The following is a 21,307-nucleotide window of genomic DNA, read 5'->3' on the forward strand; positions in this document are numbered from 1 at the left end:
GCATGGCTGTCCGCCCTCGCCATCACTAGTCGCAATCGCGATTGATTAATGCCCCGCGACTTCCAATGCAGCGTCGGGCGCTACGAGGGCCCAGCTCTCCTTCGGAGATCTCCCGGCTTATCCTAGCCAATGGATGCCCTAGATGGGGACAAATTTTGCAGGGCCGTCCAGGTTGAAGAACGACTAGCGAACGGAGTTATGCATGGGTCGCAAGCTGTCCAAATCCCGCTGAAAACTAAAAGTGCAGGAGTCATGATAGATAAGCTGGCTGCTGCCAACTCTTTCCCCTCAGAAATGTAACCCAACGTCTTCCTCAGAATATGCCACTACTCCTGCGACTGTCGCATCTGTTCTTCGATCGCTCGCGTGTGCATCATGGATCCCAAATATTCCGAGACGGTTGTCGTTGAGAGCCACCATGGTAAGGTCGAAAGCACGCGGGAAGCCCAAGGTTACGCGGATCTCGACCCGGAAGAATTGAAGGCTCTCGAGACTCGAATCCGATGGAAGACCGATTTGCGCCTCTGCACCATTGCTGGTATCTTGTGCAGTCTTAATCTGCTCGATTCCGGCATCTTGTCATCAGCCTCGGTTACCAGCATGCCCGACGACCTTGATCTTGTAGGCACGCGATACTCCGTCTCAGTCTTCATCTTCACCATCGCCAGTATCGTCTTCCAGCTACCATCGACCATCGCAGTCCGCTGGGTCGGGCCACGCATCTGGTTCACATGCATTGCCTTCGCCTTCGGACTGATCACAATGTGCACGGCCTTCATCCACACCTGGAAGGAGATGATCGCCCTCCGCGTGCTCCTGGGTATGTCCATGTCGGGGATTTACCCGGGTCTGACCTATCTCATCAGCGCCTGGTACCCGCGGCGGGAGCAGCAGCTGCGATTCGCCCTGATGCAGTCGGGTGAAGTCATCGGTCTCGCAACAGGCTACATCGTGAACTACGGCCTAGAATTGTTGGATGGAAGAGCAGGCATGCAAGGCTGGCGCTGGATGTACCTCGTGCAGGGCCTCATTAGCTGTGTCATTGGAATAGCCACCTACTGGTGGATCATCGACTTTCCAGAGAATGCGCATCGCAGCTTCTGCTTTATGTCCGAGCTGGAGGCCCGTGTCGCTGCTCAGCGCATCAAGGCAGACCGCGATGATATCGTCCCGGACCCGTTCTCATGGCGCAAGGTCCTCGCACCCTTCGCCGACCCGAAACTGTACGGCTTCGCATGCATGTACTTCCTGTTGAACCTGGTATCCACTGCGTTGAACTATTTCCTCCCCATGATCCTCGAAGATGGCATGGGGTTCTCGAGCAACGCTTCAATTCTCCTATCCACGCCGGTAATACCATCACCTGCATATCTCCTACTTATGAGCCAGATACTAATAGCTTCCTATTACTAGCCATACTACTGGGCTGTCATCCCCGTCATCTTCACCTCCTTCGTCGGAGACAGACTCCGCATCCGTGGCCCCCTCATCGCCTTCAACGCCCTCTGCCTCATCGCCGGGTTCCTCATGTTCGGCCTCCCGTCATCTACGCAAGTCACCGTCCGATACATAGGAACGTTCCTCGCGACAGGAGCATACGTCTCCAACTGGGCAGCTCTGAACGCCTTTATGGCCAATAACGTGGTCGGCCAATGGAACCGCGCGACCACAGCGGCGGCAGTGTCAGCCTGTAATGGCCTGGGCGGTGTTGCGGGTAGCTACATTGTACGACAGCAGGAAGCACCGCGATATGAGACGGCAGTGTGGGTGTCTATCGGGTAAGTCCCCCAAGAAGAAAAGAAAGGAAGAAAATAGACGCCATAGGAGTAACAACCGATATACTAATCTATAAACAGATCCCATATCCTAATGATAGCTCTAGTGTGTGTTTTCACCTTGGTTTTCTGGCACCTCAATCGGCAGCAAAAGCACAAGGGAAAGCTTATTCATGATATGGTATGTCTTGCTTATGAGGCTATTGATAAGATTCTCTGTGCTAATAAGAGTGTTGCAGGTCGGATTCCGCTATACTTATTAATTGCTATTTCTGGTTATATACGGCAAGGCCATATTAGTACTAAAGAAGATATACATAGTTATATATATGATGATGACTCAAGATCAGTGATGAATATGAACGTGCAGGATTGATCAAATTTACCGGTAGTACTTGCCGTCTCATGAATCTTGAGAATCCTCGTCATGGAGTAGTAGTATTCTGGATTAAGTGTGATTGCACTATAGAATAATAAGAATCTAAAGAGGGCACTACGTAAGGGGTGGTGTGTAGTATATATGTCATCTCAAACTGAGCCGGGCATGTAACAGGAGTTCGTTAGTATATAAGTATGACGCTTACTTAAAAGACAGTTTAGGTGAGAGAGATGTGCTTCCAATTCCATTGAAATTTCACCTTACTGTGATCTGTCATCAATGACCAATTCATTCTCCAGTATTATCAAATCGAGGTTAGTTGACTTGATATATACTACTATAAGCACACTGCTTAGCTATAGAATACTCATCTCTACTTATTAATAAATAACTACGCGGTATTATTTAGTCTTGTTTCTTTTCTTTCATTTATAACTAAGTTACTTCTTAGATAAATTTCTAATATCATTTATAAATATTTGACACAAAAACTATTATACTGCCTAAATTCTTCAGCTAGAAAATATGGTAAATTTGATTTATAATTAATCTATTATGTATCGTCGAGTTCTCATCTAGCTAGTCAACCACGGCAATAACAGACACAGAACCCTTTGAATAGCCACAGAATTGAGAAGTCTTTGATATAGAATTATCCATGCAGTGTCGATGAAGCGTCTAAGAAAACATCTCCTTGGACGCCTTCCGAACGGCCTCCTCGAGTCAAGAAATTTTAGCATAAGTTTATATAGGTCCTCGCGTGTTGCATGAGGATTGGAGGGGTTAGAAATATGCTCACGATGTCTCGGATGAAGCAAACCCCTTGCGCAGGAGACGAACGGCCGTTTCAGCTGCCAGCATCTTGATTACATCATCATTCATATGGCCTTCCACTGAGGCGATCTCCGAGGAATCAGCCAGTGCAGAACACCGCAGTGTCCCGGGATGTTCTTTGTCAACAGAGATCTGATAAGAGAGTTTGCGTCCTCGAAGGATGGCTTGTAGAATGTCTTTTGGATGGTCTGTAGTGATTTGATGGGAAATGAAATGCTCCAAAAGCGGCAGAATTCCGAGTTTTTCTGCCAGAGCATTGCAGGATGTTAGGGTTGCTTGAGAATCGATAAAGACAGCACCAAAAGTGCTCTGAATGATATCAGACAACACTCGCATGTCCCCAAGTGCGCTCAGCCGCACCCATGGGTAAAATCGCCGCTCCCATAGTTCATGTTTGATAGCATCCACCTCCTCAGATGACTTTTGAACAAAGTTTGATAACTCAGTGGATAAGGCATCGCTATGCAAGCGAAGAAAATCCCAGAGCCTAATCGAGCATGTCTTCACATTTTGATGGACCTTGTGTTCCTCATCAACATATATATGATTTCGCTCCCTTACTTGGTGGAATGTTATTGCCACAAAGGTCAGAAATGTGTTGTTTGTGAACGCGGACTTCAAGGACTGCATCCTTTTTGGATTCATCACTTGTGCATGTCGATGTAGATAGCTCACAACAATCCATTCTAGCACGCTGGCTCCGAGAAATGAGAGACGCCGATAAGATGTTGTTTGCACAAGACCAGTGCAAGATGGATGTGTCATACTTTCTACAGCCAGGGATTTGTCCGTGAAAGTATATCCAAGGAGTTCTTCCATATCGACTATTGCTGTTGGAGCAACTGCATTTGCCGGTCTTGTTTTGGAATAAGTACCATCATGCAGAGATGATGCATTCCAAGTCTTGAGTTTGGGAAACATGACTGATGCGGATGCAGCAGCCTGGTTCAGTCCACCATCTATGAAGGCAGCCCCAACAACTGCTTTCGTCATATCAGCCAGCGTAGCCGCACCGATGGATCGCTGCCTGGCTTCATTGCTGGAGGATTTAATCCTCGACACAAGCGGTGGCGCCCATCGTTTCCCGTTGAGATGTTTGCTTATGAGGAATTTCCCAAGGCCAGATTGATATATAGCATATGCAAGACCCGCATCAGACAGATTCCTCTGCTTCAAAGAGGACAGGAGACCTTCGTGCAACAAATGATGGTGCAGAAATAATTGCCTTGCGAAGAGATACTTGATGAGTGCATCGCCAATGAAGGCTAATGAGCGGAAGGTGGCTCGATGCTCAATACTTGTAGGCCTGATAGCAATGGCCAATAAATCAAGTCGTTGCCAGGGCGTGACTGATCGTAACGATAGTTCCTGTCGCAAATTTTGCGCTATGATATATACCTCCACCTCGTGGAATATGCTTGGTGTAAGGAGGGCGACCTGGGCAAACATGGAAGGTAGCTTATCAACAAAGAAATCTCGCACAGACATGCCTTTCACATTAGCTTCAAAGCCTATCCTGGGCTCACAGCGTTTTGATTTCCTAGCAGCTAGATTTCCTTGAGAGAGAAAGTTCCGGCGACCAGTCATGTATTTCACTTTGGCCGTGAAGGACGAAATGGACAAATCATCTGATAAGACGCACTCTCCTTCTACCCAAGGCTCAACCAAAAGTGGTCGACTGGGTTTCGTATGACTGCGAAGCAGTCCAAGCGCACTCGGCGTAGCTTCCTGATTCAGAAGCTCAGTCAGGCTGACTGATCCAGAATACCTCTCAAGGAACTCAATCAGCTTCGGTTCTTCCAGTCCTGGGACAAGAAGGAACGCATAGTCTATGTTCTTGCGAGAACAATGGTCTCGGTAAACCGACTGGAAGATCAGGTTTGTCACTTGCTGGCAAAGTGGAACATTTGTAGTGATTGGATGCCCCGGTGTGAGAATGGCCGTATAGGTTGTGCAATAATCAATGAAAAGAGGAATGTGAACTGTTGTGTCAAGCTGATATGGAAAAATCATATGTATGTGGATTTCGTCCTCTTCTGGTCTTATGATTCGTAGTTTGTGAAGATACAGCTGACTGTCAAGTTTCCATAGAAGAGCAATATCCTGCCAAGCATCCAGCTGGTTCTGAATACTGTAGTGGGACCGTAATATGGTATTCCCATCCAAATGGTCTGAGACCTGTGTCGGAACTAAGTAATCGTTAACAAGGCCAGCCTGGTAAAGCGCTTTATATGCTTCTAATGCTGCGTCCTCCCTCGCATACTTGCGTCTGGACCAATTTCTTGAGCTAGAAAATGACTGAAGGGAAGGGTCGAGGTTGCTCGGCAATCTGACTACCGCCCTGAATCGGCCGTAGTTATTGCGCTCGTAAGAAAACAGGGGCTTGTTGCTGACATACGGCTGGGCAGGTAGCTTTGAACAAAGATGATACAAAGAGCCGACCGCTTCCCGCATTATCAGCTGCGCTCTATCATATTTAGCATCTCTAGGAATGGAGAAACAGTGCAGCCGCACTTACCCGGTCCTGTCAACGTGAAGGGAAAGCGAAATCCTCTCGTACTCGTCGAAGGCCAGCTCGTTAGCTGGTATTTGCCTTCGCTCGGCATTCTGCAATTTTTGAACTAGCTCTATTTCCTCCATCTCGAGTTGTTTCAAGTACCTTGGGCCGCTTTCATCGTCCATAATGATAATAAACTGGGAGTTCTCCCTTCGTGCACGCCCCCGTCGCTGAATGAAGGATTTCAAGGATAGCCGACTGTTGAAGTTTAGCACTGTATTGCATGCCGGTATATCAATGCCTTCTTCCAGAGCATCGGTCGTTATGATTAGGTTTATAGAGCCTTGCCGGAACTTTTCTAGCGTTTCAGTCTGATTTCGGATGTCATGGAGATTTCCGAGCTCTGTTTTGCTGTATTGTGTCGTTGACATACCAATGAATGTCCCACAAGTAAATAGGTGGCTCGTAAGTGGATGGTTCTCAATCAGCCATTTCAATGCAAGTACAGTCGCTCGCTGCGTAACGAACACCAGACCGCAGAATCCTTCTCTGTATGCCTTTGAAAGCTCATCCAATAGGCACAGGCACATTGGTGACACATCTTCTCGTTGCATTGCCGGGATGCGGTCCTGCAATTTGCCCAATTTAGTAAGAATTTCCATGGCGAAGTCTTTCCCACTATTGGAGATATTTGTCTTCTCAGCGCCCATTCGCATGCTTTCTTTGAAATGCATGATCGATTTTCGCACGTACTCTGTCGCGGCCCAAATCCCAAGCTCCTGGTTAATGCTTTCCGAAGTCTGTATGAAGCGTCTGATATGATTGAGTTGCTTGCTCTTCATCTTCGATGAACTTGGTACTTCATTTTCAGAGGACAAAATACCACATAGCTTTTCCAGTATTGGTGCCTTGACAGTGCAGTTCGGAATTGTATAAGAAGGTAGGCGCGGCAATATAAGTGGCCGGTTTGTGAATTGCAGGAGTTGCGCGTAGTATTGGCGAGGGGTCTTGCATATACTGCCCAGGTTGCTTTCCACGGTCCTTGATAATTATAACTCAGAGTTCGGATATGACAAGCATGATAATGGCAGCCAATAACTTACTCCAAAGATGACAAGTCGGATAAAATAGGAGAAGCAGTCAGACCAAGTATCTTCGGTAGATTCTGTGCACCACTTTGGTGCTTCTTATGGTAATGGTCCTGCATTATCTTGTTCGCAACGTGATCTCTTTTACAGTGGTGGGCTAAACATGGTGTCAGTCATTGTTTGATACATGAAATCTCTCTCTGAGTCTTACCTTCATCGAATATGAGTAAAGAAATTTGGCTCAGTTTAACAAAACCATGGGATAGTGCGTCATATAGAACCTGATATGTTGAAACTGCAATCTTTATTCCCAACAAGGCATTATCCCATATTGTCTTCTCTTTCCAGTATTCCACCTGATCTCTACTGGTGAACCCTCTGCACCACATAGAAGGAACACGGTTTCGTATTGTATGTGTATGCTGCTCAGATAAAGCAACTGTGGGGCAAAGTAGCCATACGAACTAATAATCTTTAGTTACAGCACCTCTAGAGCAGGTGACAGTACGTACCTTATCTGAGTCTCCTTTGTCTATGTCCGCCAGAATCCGTAATATGGCTCTGTTGCTCCTATTAGCCATACAGTCAAAGCCGTAGTAAGACTCATCATACACTTGCGTTTTCCCAGTACCTGTTGGCATCTTTCTATATGTTAATGTGTAATATTCTCTCTGGGGGCAGTGATCATACCACAACGATAACATTACGTTTCAAACTCTCGTTCAACATCTCCAATTGATACTCTCTGATTCTAAGCTCCATATTAGTTGTCGGTCCCGGCGTACTGTCGGCATGGTAATCGGTAGATGAGGCCATTCTGGGATTTGAGAAAAAGTAATAGTGTGTTCCTTGTGACTCAACTAAGAGAGATACCCTAAAAGTATGTAGTAGCTTGCGCCTATCCTCAAGGATAAGAAGTATCAAATATATCGACAGCTGCCGACGCTTATATATAAGGCTGGTTGGCCCCTCAGAAAAGGACACGCATCACTGCCCAACACATTATCATTATGAGGGCGTGGACCCAATCATGCCCAAACACAATGCTAACTGTGCTTTGATCGCATAGCCCAGCAGAAGGTCGTATAGTACCTAATCTAGCCCTTCCGTAGGGGTTCAGAGAAGATACACGCGATACGCCCACCTACAACGCTAATATTGCTAGTCTGTTTTCCAGTGCTGCACAACCATAGCTTCGGTTATGCAGACTACGGGGCCCGGTTTCCAAGCATCAAGTCTGTGCGAGCCTAGTGATTAGATAGAAAGTTTAGAGGCAGCTGCCCTGATTGCTATGTAACCTATGGCACCGTACAAGGTTCCGAGGGTCAGGTCTAAATCAGAAATAGTTCGTCTATAATCTACAGGTATCCTTTCGATGCTTACATGGAGAGGATAAATTGGATGCGAGAGACTTTCCTAGGTACTTCTCATAGCGACATGTATCCGACGATCTCACTGTCAACATGGTTGGAGCCCAAGCCTTTGGCAAACACCTTTAGCTGCGATGTGTTTCGCATGCTTCTTGGTTTTACCCTCACCCGACGCTTGTATACCCAGGTAAGAAATGGTGATTCGAAACTTGGGCGGATAACTGCTGAGGCAACTTTCTTTGACATTGGGCGTCACTCCGTGATTCGACCCATCCTCCCATAAACGAGACGTATACTTCCAAATTTCAGGCTCATCATTCGCGTTAGATGAACACTGGGTAGGTGTGGGACTGATATAACGCCCTGCCATTTCCTCCAACACTGACTGTTGATGGGCAGTTGTCGATATTCCAATGTCGGCTAAGCAAGTTGGGATTTGTAGGTGGAGTTTTGTCAGCAGAGGAACAAAGTCTTCCCTGCTATTGGACAATCTGACGAATCCGAGAATCTTGTATATGTAATCTTCACAACTCTCATCGTCAAATTTGTTCGTGCGGGGTAAATCTAGATTCAGGCTCTTTATGGCTACTAGCGCTGCTTCGAAATCATAAGCTTTCGAATCAATAAATCTGTCTGCCTCGACCTAGAACGTCCTCAGCTATCCATAATTTGGACTAATAATGCGAAGAGCAGAGTCTGCAAACATACCAATGAATCATCTGTTCTGCCATTAGACGAGGTGTGAACTATCATTAAAGCCATATAAACATTGAACAGCCGCTTTCCAATTTCATAATCTGAAATACAAATTAGCAGCTATCACTTCACAGACTTTGGGCTATATCTACCAGTGTTGGTGTAGCAGTCCGCTTGCACAGGCCCGGGAGGCATCCTGAAAATAATGAAGCAGAAATATAAATCTGATATGACGGATGTTGCTTTGGGATAGGCAGGTTATGTTTCCTTTTGAAATAGCTTTTGCTCTCAGAGCTACACGATAGCTCTCTTGGTATTTATATACGTATACACTGCTCAAATCCTGCTCTATACTTGGGCAAACACACACGCGGCAATTTCTTGTTGATGACCGCATGTATGTGCACTGCCCTAGCAACATCATAGGTTAGGTATACTCTTCGTTCTCTTCGGCTGTCATGGACACGTCACAGCTTCGGCCATGGCCAGAAGAGCCTGGTGAGTTGCAAGGGAGCTTAACAGTCATGATTGGGCTGCATACATTGCTTTAAAACTTCTAGCCTTCGGTGGGCAGAATCTATCTCAAGATTACCCGGCATATGAGACGGAATACGAAGCATCAAGGCGTACAGCAGTGGTTGAGCAGAGGTAGCTCGGTTATTTGGCACAATGTCCGTGCCAGAGTAATCTTCCACGGCATACATACCCTCGATACAGCTCGCTAGTGGTTAGCCAACCTGCGGCAAGGCTATCTTGGCCGTAGTTCTAGCCAATAGAAAGGGATATCAAGACAGTATATAGCTTCCGCTGGCATTGCAACGCTCAGGCCTCCTGGTATTTCAGATGGGTAGAATTGGGCAGAAAAGTAGTGAGCGTTTCTCCCTTCGACGGGTCTGTTAGGAAACGAGCGAACCTGCCGGTTAGGCTTAACCGCCATGCCCCGGATTCTTCTCCCGGCTGGGTGCTGATGCCAACGCCATGCCGAGTGCTTACGGTCCATGTGGTAGCCAAGGTGTCGATTCATGCGTGTATGGAATGTCGTGTTTCTAGTATTTTGCGGTCGCAGTGCTCAGCCACGTCAAATCGTTCGCTCCGTTGATGACCTGGATCCATCGTACATCAGTGCTGACTTTCTTTTGGTTGATTTTGTGGCGGCTGAATTCACCGATCTCAGCCTTCTGAGCGTAGTGGTGGGTGGTGGTAGATGCCAGCAATCTCATCTGCCTCGAGCATCCTCTAGCAGAATGCCACCTGGAGTGATGCGATTGCCAGCCGGTCTGACTGGATGTGGTAAGTACGAACAAATGATGTTCTTGATGAACCAGTGAGTGGCCTGTGGGTAACCAGCGTTTACTCGCAGCCAAGCAGTTAGACTCATGCGGGTATTATCGATCCGCCACCCTTCTTGACTAACGCTTTGACTCATACGCCAGCCTCGCGCTTCCCCTGTCCGTCAGCAGAGCATTTTATGCATTGATATAGACTAACGCAAGACAAGAGCACGGACCTTCTCGGTGCTGGAGCGACTGATGGTGGGCGAAATGAGCTTTTAAGCTCTTTCGTCCGACGGGCTGTGTTCAAAACCCAATTGATAAGCTGTGAATGATGCGAGTAAGTCTCAGAAAGTATAAGAACTTAACTACACTTCTTGATACGTGCACCTCCGGCCTTGTAACTTCGATTCTCATTGGTAGTCTCGGCGCGCAGTTTTATGTCCCAATGCAGAATCCTATCACTTATCCTGATCCGTGCACTGGCAACCTATTCGACATGACTCATGCTAGGCCTGGTACGGGATTTCTCCATGCTGATCGTCCTGCGATAATGAAAGGGTTAGATACAGTGAGGTGACTCAAGTATTCTTGCTGTATGTTACCCCAGTAAGTTTCAACCTCAGATCAGGTCGGAAAGCAAGGGTCCGCATAGTGTTACTCGGACGGGAAGGATCGACGTGGACAGGAATTTCTTTTCTACCCTGTGAAGTGTCTGATTTTATAGCTTCCTCCACTGCGCAGTAAAAAAGTACTCCAGAGGAGTTCAAACTATTACCTCCGCTAGTAATAGCGAGACGCCAGTCCTAGCAGCAAAACGACCTTTTACGCTCCCGGGACAGGCTAACAGGGAAGTAATGCGGGCCGACGACATGTTGACAAGGAAATGCTGGAATATTGTAGTGAAATATCATAGTCGCTCAACCCCGCTTTCAATTTCGATGTACAGGTGGTAACCCCTAAAGGAATGCTTTCGAATGCTTATGATTGTCATGGAGCTTCCCTTGGCATTGCGGCATCAAGTAAGGTGCAAGGCTGCCCAAGAAACAACATAATAGCAGACAACCAGACCAAGCTAAACATACTAAACACTGGACTATGCAAGTAGAGGTTGGTAACTATGAGCTGTCATGAGGAATTACCACTCGGACGTGCCAGGTGATCACTGTGCTCGTTGTCTTGCCTCTGTAGGAACAATCCAGTGCAAGGCTGAACTTATTCGGCAGAGCCTCAAACACTTCCTACGAGATATATTTATATCTATCTTCTTTCACTCCCTTTCCGGCGTATTTTATCTATCTCCTCCTTTTTTTGGAGCAGCACAGAGCCTTTTTATTTCTATTTTTATGATTTTTTTCCCTTTCAGAAAGAAAAGGAAGGCGGCCTATTCAATTCAGTTGGGAAGATGAGCCACGATCCTCCAGGCGACCCTCCAATGTCGCATTCGCCACGCCGGCTCCGGCGTCTATACGAGCCTCTTTCCCTACTTCAGACGCTGGGAAATGTTCGAGGTTGGCGTATCAGAGCCCCTGACATACCGCAGGATTATTCTGGCTTTAACGCCATAAAGAGTCATAGGTCATTTGTGGATGCACTTGCCTACGCCTGCGCATACAAGAAGGAACCTGCCTATGTGACCGCGGTCGCGTTGGAAAAGAGACCAGAGGAGATAGTGGTTTGGCTAGCGGCGAACAAGAATGTGGAAGACAATGTTGTCGGCTTTGCTCAAGATGTCTTGATTATTGTACAATGGCTGGCAAGGAACCCATCGGCTCAACTGGGCACCGAAGATGGCCAACAAGCCCTGAACCTTTTGACGAGCAGAGTCTTGCGCTTTAATGCACCCAAAATCTACGCCTATTATGAACAGCTTATGAGAGCTGCGCCTCAAGTAATAGCAAAGCTTTCTAATGGGCAACATGAAGGTATGTCTGGCTTGTGGTGTATATCGAGTATACGCGTCTGACATGGTGGTAATGCCTAGGTAACCCTAATGTTGCCAATCTCAAACACTGGCTGTCACAGCACCTGCAAAGGGACGGTCTACAACTCCAAGAAGTGGATATGGCGAAATTGGCCGTCATAAGTCACAACTCACGAGATACCTTCGAGGTCCTCCGGAACATAGCCATGGAATCACATGACCCTCACCCATTTGAGCGGCTCTTTAAGTTGCTCGGCAAACTTGGGAAGCATGTGATTATGAGCAAACGAATAGTCGAAGGCGCAATATTTCTACGTTCAGATTTTGCAAGAGGGATGAGACTCGAGAGAGTTCCTGCGTCTCCAGAGCTTCCCCTTCCCTTTTCGTCCCGCAAGTACAATATCGATGGCATTAGCAACCGGATGTTCTCTAGTAATTCAGCAGAGAAACAGAGGTTTCTTGCCCGTCTGCGGACAATTTGGGATACAAGCGAATGGGACAAGAACTTGGCTAAGAAGCACCTCGCGGGTGAAAGCATTGTGCATGCTGAGCTCTTGATACTCGATCATTTTGAGAAGACCGGTGGGGATTTTCTGGATAATTCGGACAAGTATATCGGATGCAGCAAGCCTGCCTGTTATCTTTGCTATCACTATATCTGCAATCATCCAGGCCGTTATATTCGCCCTTCATCTCATCAGAAACTTTATATGAGGTGGCGCCTTCCCGACATCAGCATAACAGAACCGAACGCCGCCACCCGTTTCAAAGACCAAGAGCAGATTCTCAATAATCTGATAAATCTAGTACGACGGGAGTTGAGGAATGACATCGAAACTGGCGTGGGCAAGATGAAGGGATGCCCTGACTCAACGGCAGGAGGAACTTCGACTATGTTTGAACTTGAGACAGGGCTAGAGGCCGACATGGGTTCTTTATCTTTCCAGGAGCTCCGACACCAAATTGACCCCGACCTCCAATACGTCGTTATTCCCGACCCAGTCAGCAGTTCTAGTAGTGCCTCTAGCATTCACTCGCGTTCTAGCGCGGATACTGCTGTGTCTGGAGGGGATGAAGTTGAATATGATAGCGACGGGGGAGTAGTTGTCTAGAGATAATCACCTCGATTACGTCTGGGCACTTGGATTCGCTTACGTTGGGATTTTATATAGCGCTTGTGTGGCTCGGTAGCGGGTGGAGTCCTACTTGCGCTAGATATCGTTCATGGAAAATTCGGAGTGGAGTGAAGAGGATAAATTAGGGTAACAAGGTAAGTGAAGGTGCATGGGTAGATAACAACGGCGAAGAAAGACTAAATACGAGAGGAGGGATCCGCCGATGGTCACCCAATCCGAACTACTAATTTCTTAGTGTGACTTGAAGCGCGGCTAATATCTAGATAGATGCTGAATCTGTGAGCTGATCATGAGTACTGCTTCATCATAATGTAACTAGAGTGGGCTAGGATAATTAATTGATTTTCCATAAGTATACTTTGACTGCACTAAGACTGAATTAATATAGTAAATATGTCTCGGCACTCAGAAAAGTAAGATCATAGTAGACTACTATTGTTCTAGCTTTAGAGATATATTGCGATATGAAGGTTTCCTTGGACCTGAGTATTAACCAAATAGAAGATATAGAATTTGCTGCTAACCTGATCTGGCCTGGCTGTTAGCCACCCTACTGCTTACTCATGCGCCAACCACTTGGTTATCTACTACTTATTCATCTCTCTAATCTGTATGTTTGGATTTTATCACCTGAGGCACCCGTACTCAATCTACAATTCGAAATTGTAAAGCTAGTAAAGACTCAACTACCGAGTACCAGACCATAGATTCTATATATATTAGATTGGTTTTACCCGGTGCCAGTAACTGTAAAGAACTAATTATATTTATATCATTTTTTGAAGACTGAAGAACTAGAGGCGATTAAAAATATTCAGAAGTTATTAATATAGTTAAGATATATGATAATCTTTCATAAAAATCTCATTAATACAGCTACTAGAATAGGTGGAGAGTTTCTACAGTGTTTACTTCCATATAACTATAATTCAGTTCAGATTTCATCATTAAACTCATAACACCCAAAACAATGATACATCTATACATCTATGACTCTACGGCCCCTCCCTCTCCACAACCCTATACCCATGCACCGCCTCCTCCAACGAGATATTCTCCGAATAATACTCAGATTCACGCGCCACAATCGTCTGACTCCCCAGCGACGGGACATGCGATCCGCGCGATTGACTGTTATCTCCGAGTCGAGAGAATCCCTCCGGAGTCTTGCCATTGGCCTGGTTAGTTGGGTAGCGGCGCTGGTAGTAGCGCTGCGGAGTCTGCGAGGATCCCTTGCTGCGTAGCTGTTGAGGGAGTATCCGCATGATCAATGGCCAAATGGGTGGGAGACAGGCGGCGATGATGATGATTCCGCCTTCTAGGATGGTCCAGATTCCTAGGTTGGTGGATGTCCCTGAATTGTATTAATAGGTGGTTAACAGGGTTATTTATGGATTAGGAACAGGGGAGGGACGTACAGGTTGGGTCGGTCGTGGCGTTTTCTTGGAAGAAGATTGTCATTCGTAGAATACTGGCTACGGTTCCTCTGGTGGGGAGGGTTGTGAGGTTAGTGAGTCATTCTGGTGATGTTGGGGTGGTGAAGTATAAAGTATATACTTACAAACTGCCGAGAAGGAATACTCCTGTTAAAGCCAGCTTCTGCCCCTTTCGCGTGTGTAGTTTCCAGACATATGGCAATGGCATGATCAGGATGAGGACGTCTGTTAATATGTTCGGCGGTGACACGTAGCGGTAGAAGGCCAGTTGATTGAAGCACGATCCTCCTTCGATGGTTTTGTCCCAGACGTATGCTATCGGCCAGCACTGGAAGATGGCTGCAAATAGGATGCCGAGGCCGTGTCCGAGCACGATGGTGCCGACTATGTAGGCCATTATTTTGAAGGATCGAGTGGTGAAGATCCGGAGGTAGAAGACCAGAATGGATATCTTGGCTGGGGTGACTGTGAATGGGAAGTCGAGAATCTCGTTGGCGTACAAGCCCTGAATTATGTTAGGCCTGCACGTCAGGCTAAACAACCAAACAAGAGGGTTATACCTTCTCCAAAATCACCAGCTTTTCAGGCGTCTCTTCGACATATTCCATGTGATGTCCGACTCCTGCGAGTTTGACCACTATACGAAATGAAACCCAACGGTTAGCGCTTGGCCTCACTATTATCGAAAATTCCACTTACAGATAATGTACAAAGCCGACTGGCCTAAACTGGCGATCTGCAAACAATGTAAGCACGAAGCAGGAGTAATCAGTAAGACAGGCGAGTACCAATGCCAGAAGAATCAGGTAATCATCGAGAGCAAAGGCCAGCTGTTGCAGGCGTCGTCGTGTATAAAAGCGTGCTATAACCACCACGATCTGAACAACGGCAATCGCAACGGACACGCCTATCAGCGCATCCCCGTTGTACGGGACATCGGAGTCGGATCGTGCATTCATCCCGCCTGAAACTCGACTTTTCATCTGCCATTAGAGGTCCCAGACTGCTACTGCGACAGTTTCACGCATCTGAAGCCTGCAGCTCTCATCAAATCCAGAAAACCTTGAAAGGGTGAGGGAATTTCATCTCTTAATTGCGCACAGGGCCAAGACCACAGCTGTTAGCTTCAGCCGTGTTCCTTGGAATGAGAGCATCCGGCTTCACTGGGACCGTCTTTGAAACTCTTGGACGATGGATCCAGTCAATTACATAATGCAGTGTTGAGTGTGCCGTGCTGGTGCCACGGGCAAAAGAGTATCCAAGTCAATGGTTCTCGCATCATTCGCGAAACTCAATCTCCGCCGATCCCCACATGGCTTTCGGATGGCTTGCACAGACTCTGGAACCGACCTTCGATCCGATACTACGCCCACATATTATGCCGCTGAGTGTCCAGTTCCTGGCAGATTTGTGTCCACTAAGGCACGCTAGCATCGTGCTCCGGCTCGATCTCCCATCTCATTCGTTATCGGGTATCCTCCATCACGCGAGTCAGGGGCCCCACGCTTGCGATTGTTCAGCTTTTGTTCCGATTATCCTTTCATCATACTAAAGCCCTTTATCCGCGACATTTGAGGTTGGCTCCTGTATGTTCACCCGTTTTTGCAGGATATTGCATCTAGCACCAAGGAAGAGCAAAACAGCACGAGAAGCCGGACTAGAAAATGTCTCTTGATCGTCAGATAACAGAGCTAACAAGCGCCGTCCAATCCAGCAGAGATGGAATTGACGAGAGCACCCGCTTCAAGGCCATCAAAGCCGCACAGGGGTTGCTGGCAGCCTTGGGCTCTCCAGCCGAGACAGTCATTCAGGATGTCGTTATGGTAAGTTTTCAGAAGCGTGCTGTCCATTTCCGTTGCTGTCCATTAACTTGCATGAAAAGAATTCGGTCCTTCTGATGGCACTTCGTATGGGTGTCCAACTCAACGTATTCAATACCATCAAAGACAACCAAAGCAATGCAACCACCACACAGCAGATCGCCAGCAAATCCGGCGCAAGTGTAGTTCTCGTGGGTAGATCTCCCTTATCTTATCAATCTCCATATTAGCCCTCATCGAATGTGAACTCGTGGGTCGGCGATGGATACACGCTTCTTTTCTCTGCGGTCCCACTCTGGAAGGGTCGATCGTAATAGTTTGCAGATGCAGCAGCATGGCATGCGCCAAACACATATGCCGACAAAAGCCCGAATAATGAATACTAACATGGCACCGTCTAGACCAAATCATGAGGCTGCTCGCAGCTTCTGGCTACGTTCTGGAAGAAGATGTCCAGTCATACAAACCATCACCCCTCACAATGGTGATGGCTGAGCCTACCTTCGAAGCCACAACTCGAGCATGGTAAGCCCCTCAGTCACACCATCATGCCAGCACACCCTCGTCTGATACCCACTCTAGCTTCGATATCGGCAACTTCTGTACCACGAGAGCGCCAGAGTTCTTCCGCAATAACAACAACCAATTCCCCAAATCCGCCAAAGACACACCCTTCCAGCTCGCAATGAACACAGAGCTCAGTTACTTCGAATGGCTTGGTCACAACCCCTCCTTAGCAAAGGACTTCCAACAATGGATGACCCTGAAGCAGCAAACAACCCCGAACTGGGCCGACTGGTTCGACATTAAAGGCTCCATCACCGGCGGTTTCAACAATTCAGCGAACGACATCCTCCTCGTCGACATCGGAGGAGGCGAGGGCCATTACCTGCATGCCTTGAACGAGAAAATCCCCTCCCTTCCTGGCCGTCTCGTCCTCCAAGACCTGCCACACGTCGTATCGAGTATAAAGACTCCCCCGAAAGGAACCGACCTGATGCCTCACGATTTCTTCACTCCGCAGCCAGTCAAAGGTACGATGCCTCCATGATCCACACACAAATCAAGACCGCGATTGAACACACAGACGCTAATTATCTCGCGCAGGTGCTCGAGCATATTATCTGCACTGGATCCTTCATGATTGGGCCGACGAGCAAGCTCGTCAAATCCTCACCAATATCGTCGAAGCTATGGAACCGGGGTATTCCCGCCTCATTATTAATGAGTATATTATCCCGGATAGACATTGTGATTTTCCCACTGCGTGCATGAGTATCATGATGATGGTCCAGGTTGGCGCGTTCGAGCGGTCTGAGAAGCAATGGCGTGAGCTGCTTAACTCTGTGGGTCTGGAGAAGATCGTTTTCCATCAGCCGCCTGGTGGTGGGGAGGGGGTTATTGAGGCTGTCAAGAGTCATAAATGAATGGGTTGCTGTATATAGATGGATTGGTCGAGATTTGATGACGGGAATGATAGAACTTGAAAGTCGCCATCTAAGATGGTCACATGGGACTCGTGACTACACATTTGCTTATATAGGCCAACGTAAACTTCATGTCCTACTATACTTTTACGGCGTCTGGGTCCATTAAAGGGAGGTAGTATGTACAGATCTGGGCTGGCTCTAAATAATCGAACCCATTTCGTTTCTCTAGCTTGGAACAAATATAGATACATCAACGAGGTGCCTCGGGGTATATGATAAACTAAACAGCGGCGCCGCTCAAAATGTGTTACAGATCGGGAAGAAGACTAAAGCACCTCGGATGGATGAATCGATGGATTGTTGGCTGGCGAGGACAGGCTTGAGCGAAGGAGACAATAAACCGACCTTGTCGCTTCGTTCGCTGGGAAGTCACAAGACGGCCATTCGCTCCTTTGTATTTCGCAAAAGCAGCTGCATCCGCATTAGTTGTTCCGGTCCTGCTGTTCCAACTTTCCAACGAGTTTCTTCATGCCCGCCCATTCATCGGCAGGCACGTCTTCCGGAGTACCGCTGAGACCCTTTCCGACTTCGAAGACAGTAACCACACCGTCGAGCCCACCCGTTGCAATGCGCCTGCCCTCGCGCTCTTCCCAGGCTACCTTGTTAAGACTTCTCGTCAGTATGCCTCCACGGCCCTTGGACGGTGTCGTCTTCACGACGGGGACTTCGGTGTCCGTGTAGAGATCCCAGACTTCGAGGTTTCCAGCACCATCGACGAGAGAGAAGACACCGGGGCGATGAGGGGACCATCGTGCATCATACACGACATCCTCCCGATTAATGTCAAGAATAGGTTCCACGACTTGAGTTGTGGCTATAGCAGAGGTTGCAGGGGCAGTCGTGGCCGGCGGACGAATGCGCCAGAGCCTCACGCTCCAATCCAGACTAGAGCTAAGCATGAGATCGCCCAGATCAACTGGACCGCGAGCGGGATGGAATGCAGTGGACATGATCGGGGCTTTATGACCGCGATACACGAGGCGATGGTCGGTACCAGCTTTGGCACCGGCTCTATCGTAACGATGGCATGGGTAGATCCCTCCTTCCTCAGTACCAACGATGAAGAACGTGGGGTCGGACTGCGGGAATGACATGGTCGTGGGTGCAAGATCTTCTGTTTTCGAGGGTGGGGGAGTCGATAGTTCGAGGTATTCCTGAGGCTGGGAAAGCATGTCGACCGTCCAACCACAGACTACACCATCTGTTGATGCGGTCAAAATGTTATGGGCATTCTGCGTTCCAATGATGGAAATACTGTAGACCGGGTGAGTATGCCCAGAGCCAGTCAACGGCGTCTTCTGAACGGGAGCGCCACCGCCTGCGCGCGACGACCGAGTATCCCAAAGCAGTACCTGCCCCGAGTACGAACCGCCAACAATGAGATTAGGGTGGAATGGAGAGAATTTGGCGGCCAAGATGTCAGAGGTAGAATGAAAGACATACTCCGGTCGGGAGTGAAGGTGTTGGTTCCAGATCTGGACGAGACCATCGGGTTCATGAGGGGCAGAAGGGTTCTTGGTGTATGCAGCCAGAACAAGTTCGGGGAACTGTGGAGATGTCAGGTCTCAATGCGAAGCTGATCATGGCGACAAGAGTAACAAACCTTCGGCGAAAAGCTAAGATCACTAATCATACGCTTCTTGCTCCATCGCTCGTCCCAGAACTGGCAGACCTCCCTAATTCCGCGCCGCTTCCGTCCATGTTCATCGTCATCTTCTAGTTCACCATCCACGCCTCCAAGCTCGTAGTCTGCTAGCACGTCATATTCCTCGTCCAGTGCCCGTTCAATGACTTTAGCTGATCGTTCAACGAAATCCAGAAAGTCCTCAGATGACGTGACAGCCTTTAACTCGTCATCATCTAATGTACGGAGCGGGTAACGCATATTTAAGGCCTCGGCGCTGGCCTCATTGTCAGCATGCTGTTGAGTGGCCTGCAGCTCCTCCTCGATCTCTTTGCGGAGCTTCCTCCGGATCTCTTCGTCGCGTTCGCTATCTCTCTTGCTGCCATTGTTCTCTTCATCGTCTGAGTCTGTGGCGCCTGATGGTTTCAAGTCGTCCGTCTGGACTCCTTTACTATATGTGACAACTTCGGGTTTGGGCTCAGGGGCGGGCTGTGGTTCAGGAGCCGCGACAAACGGCTCCGTGCCGACTGTTTGAACAGCAATTGACTGTGAAAGTGGTCGCGTAGTCGGACTGAATGCTTCCGTGTTGTCGCCACTGAGTTGGCTAGCGCTCAGGACTGAATTAGGCCTGCTTCCTTTCCGTGACAGGCCATCGGCCCCGTGGCTGATGGAAGCCGACCCCGGGCGGTCAACCAAACGTGAGATAAGATCATCGAGCTCAGCTCGACTATCTGCGCGGCTGGGGGCAGGGGAGACAACCTAAAAAGGCAAGTAGAAATAAGCGCTGGCCCTTCTCAAGCGACATGGGCGACCATAAATGAGGGGAAAGGGCCTCTATACCTCAGAAGCATCGCCGGTGTTAGCTCGGGTTTGCGAGAATTCCTTCTGCCGCAGCTCTCTCTGCCGCTTCAGTTCGGCGAGTTTGGCTCTCTTGGCAAGGATCTCGGCCTTGCGCTGTTGCATAGCCGAGGACATGATGGGGAGGAGGGGGAGTAACGGAAGGTGAAACCCTCCAGACCACGAACTGGCTGGTCTGTCAACTTGGGGACGAAGTAAATAAAGTACGGGGAGGGTTCGTTCGCGTTCCCTTGAACTTCCCCGTGTCTGTCCCGCGCCCAGGGAAACCCGGGTTGGTGATGACATAAGCGCCAAAGGGCCCGACGGTCCGGAAAAACTCGCGACAGGAACTTCGTCTTTACCAGCTCTCAAAGTATCCTGTCCGATTGCCAGCCATTGACAGTCGATCCCTTCATAACGGTCGCTCGGAATCCGGCCTTGCTATCTTTCGTCTCACTGATCTGTTCCATTCGCCGCTCCGGAGGCCAGGGTTCTCATAAGATGGCTACCACACAGGGTGTCAACGTGAGTGTCATCAGTATCCGCCCTGGACCCATTGTCATGATACAGGACCCTCGAGGTTAACCCGCTCCCTTCGCCCATCCAGGTTCTGCGCTATTCGGCCCTCGTTGCCGGTCTCGTCTACGGTTTCTACCACCAGTCTTCGATCACCGCCACTGCTAAGCACGCCGAGGCCGAACGCGAATATGCCCGCCAGGAGCGCCTGATCGAGCAGGCCAAGGCTGAGTGGAGGAAGAAGACGGCGCCCAAGGACACGCAAAACAGCGGAGGTACGTCTTGGTGCTAGCTTTTCCATACTCTGAATCCCCTTTACCAGTGCCGAATTGCAGTCCCCATTGGAACCCCCAGCGGCATGTACCGGACACCCAATGCTAACTAGGGAACTTGCACAGTCATTACGGATCCCGAGGACAGCCGGTTTGACCTTGAGGCTTTCCTGAAGATGAAGGCTGGCGAGAACTAGAATGGAATCGAAGTATACGGCACGCAGATGAAGTTGCAGTTATCTCTCTAAGAGTCGTACCTCTTTGAAGGTATAGGCGAGAGATCTCGGGTCGGCCCCGATTATGTATTATTGTTTGGTCTAATTTCCCAGAGTCGTGTCATTG

General features: G+C 48.4%; 8 protein-coding genes across 8 annotated transcripts; 4 read left to right on the forward strand and 4 right to left on the reverse strand.

Moving 5' to 3' along the window:
- Positions 1-375: 375 nt before the first annotated feature.
- AtWU_09983 (putative MFS transporter) lies at positions 376-2,038 on the forward strand (the record flags this gene model as incomplete). Its single annotated transcript, XM_035505089.1, has 4 exons — positions 376-1,350; positions 1,414-1,778; positions 1,857-1,956; positions 2,015-2,038. 4 exons carry the CDS (start codon positions 376-378, stop codon positions 2,036-2,038), a joined length of 1,464 nt encoding a protein of 487 aa, XP_035360982.1.
- Positions 2,039-2,949: 911 nt separating this feature from the next.
- On the reverse strand, positions 2,950-7,389 carry AtWU_09984 (ATP-dependent helicase dcl2-2; the record flags this gene model as incomplete). Its single annotated transcript, XM_035505090.1, has 6 exons — positions 2,950-5,455; positions 5,507-6,526; positions 6,589-6,730; positions 6,785-7,037; positions 7,086-7,214; positions 7,264-7,389. The coding sequence occupies 6 exons, from the start codon at positions 7,387-7,389 to the stop codon at positions 2,950-2,952; spliced, it is 4,176 nt and encodes a 1,391-aa protein (XP_035360983.1).
- Positions 7,390-8,031: 642 nt separating this feature from the next.
- Positions 8,032-8,834, reverse strand: AtWU_09985 (double-stranded RNA binding motif domain-containing protein; the record flags this gene model as incomplete). Its single annotated transcript, XM_035505091.1, has 3 exons — positions 8,032-8,586; positions 8,652-8,740; positions 8,792-8,834. The coding sequence occupies 3 exons, from the start codon at positions 8,832-8,834 to the stop codon at positions 8,032-8,034; spliced, it is 687 nt and encodes a 228-aa protein (XP_035360984.1).
- Positions 8,835-11,315: 2,481 nt separating this feature from the next.
- Positions 11,316-12,946, forward strand: AtWU_09986 (nucleic acid/nucleotide deaminase domain-containing protein; the record flags this gene model as incomplete). Its single annotated transcript, XM_035505092.1, has 2 exons — positions 11,316-11,835; positions 11,895-12,946. The coding sequence occupies 2 exons, from the start codon at positions 11,316-11,318 to the stop codon at positions 12,944-12,946; spliced, it is 1,572 nt and encodes a 523-aa protein (XP_035360985.1).
- Positions 12,947-13,965: 1,019 nt separating this feature from the next.
- On the reverse strand, positions 13,966-15,365 carry AtWU_09987 (uncharacterized protein; the record flags this gene model as incomplete). Its single annotated transcript, XM_035505093.1, has 6 exons — positions 13,966-14,324; positions 14,389-14,456; positions 14,532-14,911; positions 14,967-15,043; positions 15,106-15,142; positions 15,195-15,365. 6 exons carry the CDS (start codon positions 15,363-15,365, stop codon positions 13,966-13,968), a joined length of 1,092 nt encoding a protein of 363 aa, XP_035360986.1.
- A 705-nt stretch (positions 15,366-16,070) lies between these two features.
- AtWU_09988 (sterigmatocystin 8-O-methyltransferase precursor) lies at positions 16,071-17,653 on the forward strand (the record flags this gene model as incomplete). Its single annotated transcript, XM_035505094.1, has 5 exons — positions 16,071-16,229; positions 16,289-16,421; positions 16,628-16,751; positions 16,809-17,260; positions 17,334-17,653. The coding sequence occupies 5 exons, from the start codon at positions 16,071-16,073 to the stop codon at positions 17,651-17,653; spliced, it is 1,188 nt and encodes a 395-aa protein (XP_035360987.1).
- Positions 17,654-18,138: 485 nt separating this feature from the next.
- On the reverse strand, positions 18,139-20,315 carry AtWU_09989 (putative dynein intermediate chain; the record flags this gene model as incomplete). The annotated part of the gene is made up of 3 exons (XM_035505095.1): positions 18,139-19,263; positions 19,320-20,099; positions 20,181-20,315. The coding sequence occupies 3 exons, from the start codon at positions 20,313-20,315 to the stop codon at positions 18,139-18,141; spliced, it is 2,040 nt and encodes a 679-aa protein (XP_035360988.1).
- Positions 20,316-20,678: 363 nt separating this feature from the next.
- On the forward strand, positions 20,679-21,162 carry AtWU_09990 (ATP synthase subunit e; the record flags this gene model as incomplete). The annotated part of the gene is made up of 3 exons (XM_035505096.1): positions 20,679-20,702; positions 20,785-20,968; positions 21,092-21,162. 3 exons carry the CDS (start codon positions 20,679-20,681, stop codon positions 21,160-21,162), a joined length of 279 nt encoding a protein of 92 aa, XP_035360989.1.
- Between the last annotated feature and the right edge of the window lie 145 nt (positions 21,163-21,307).

This window comes from Aspergillus tubingensis (assembly GCF_013340325.1).
Source record: "Aspergillus tubingensis WU-2223L DNA, scaffold_11, whole genome shotgun sequence".
NCBI classification, from domain to species: Eukaryota; Fungi; Ascomycota; class Eurotiomycetes; order Eurotiales; family Aspergillaceae; genus Aspergillus; species Aspergillus tubingensis.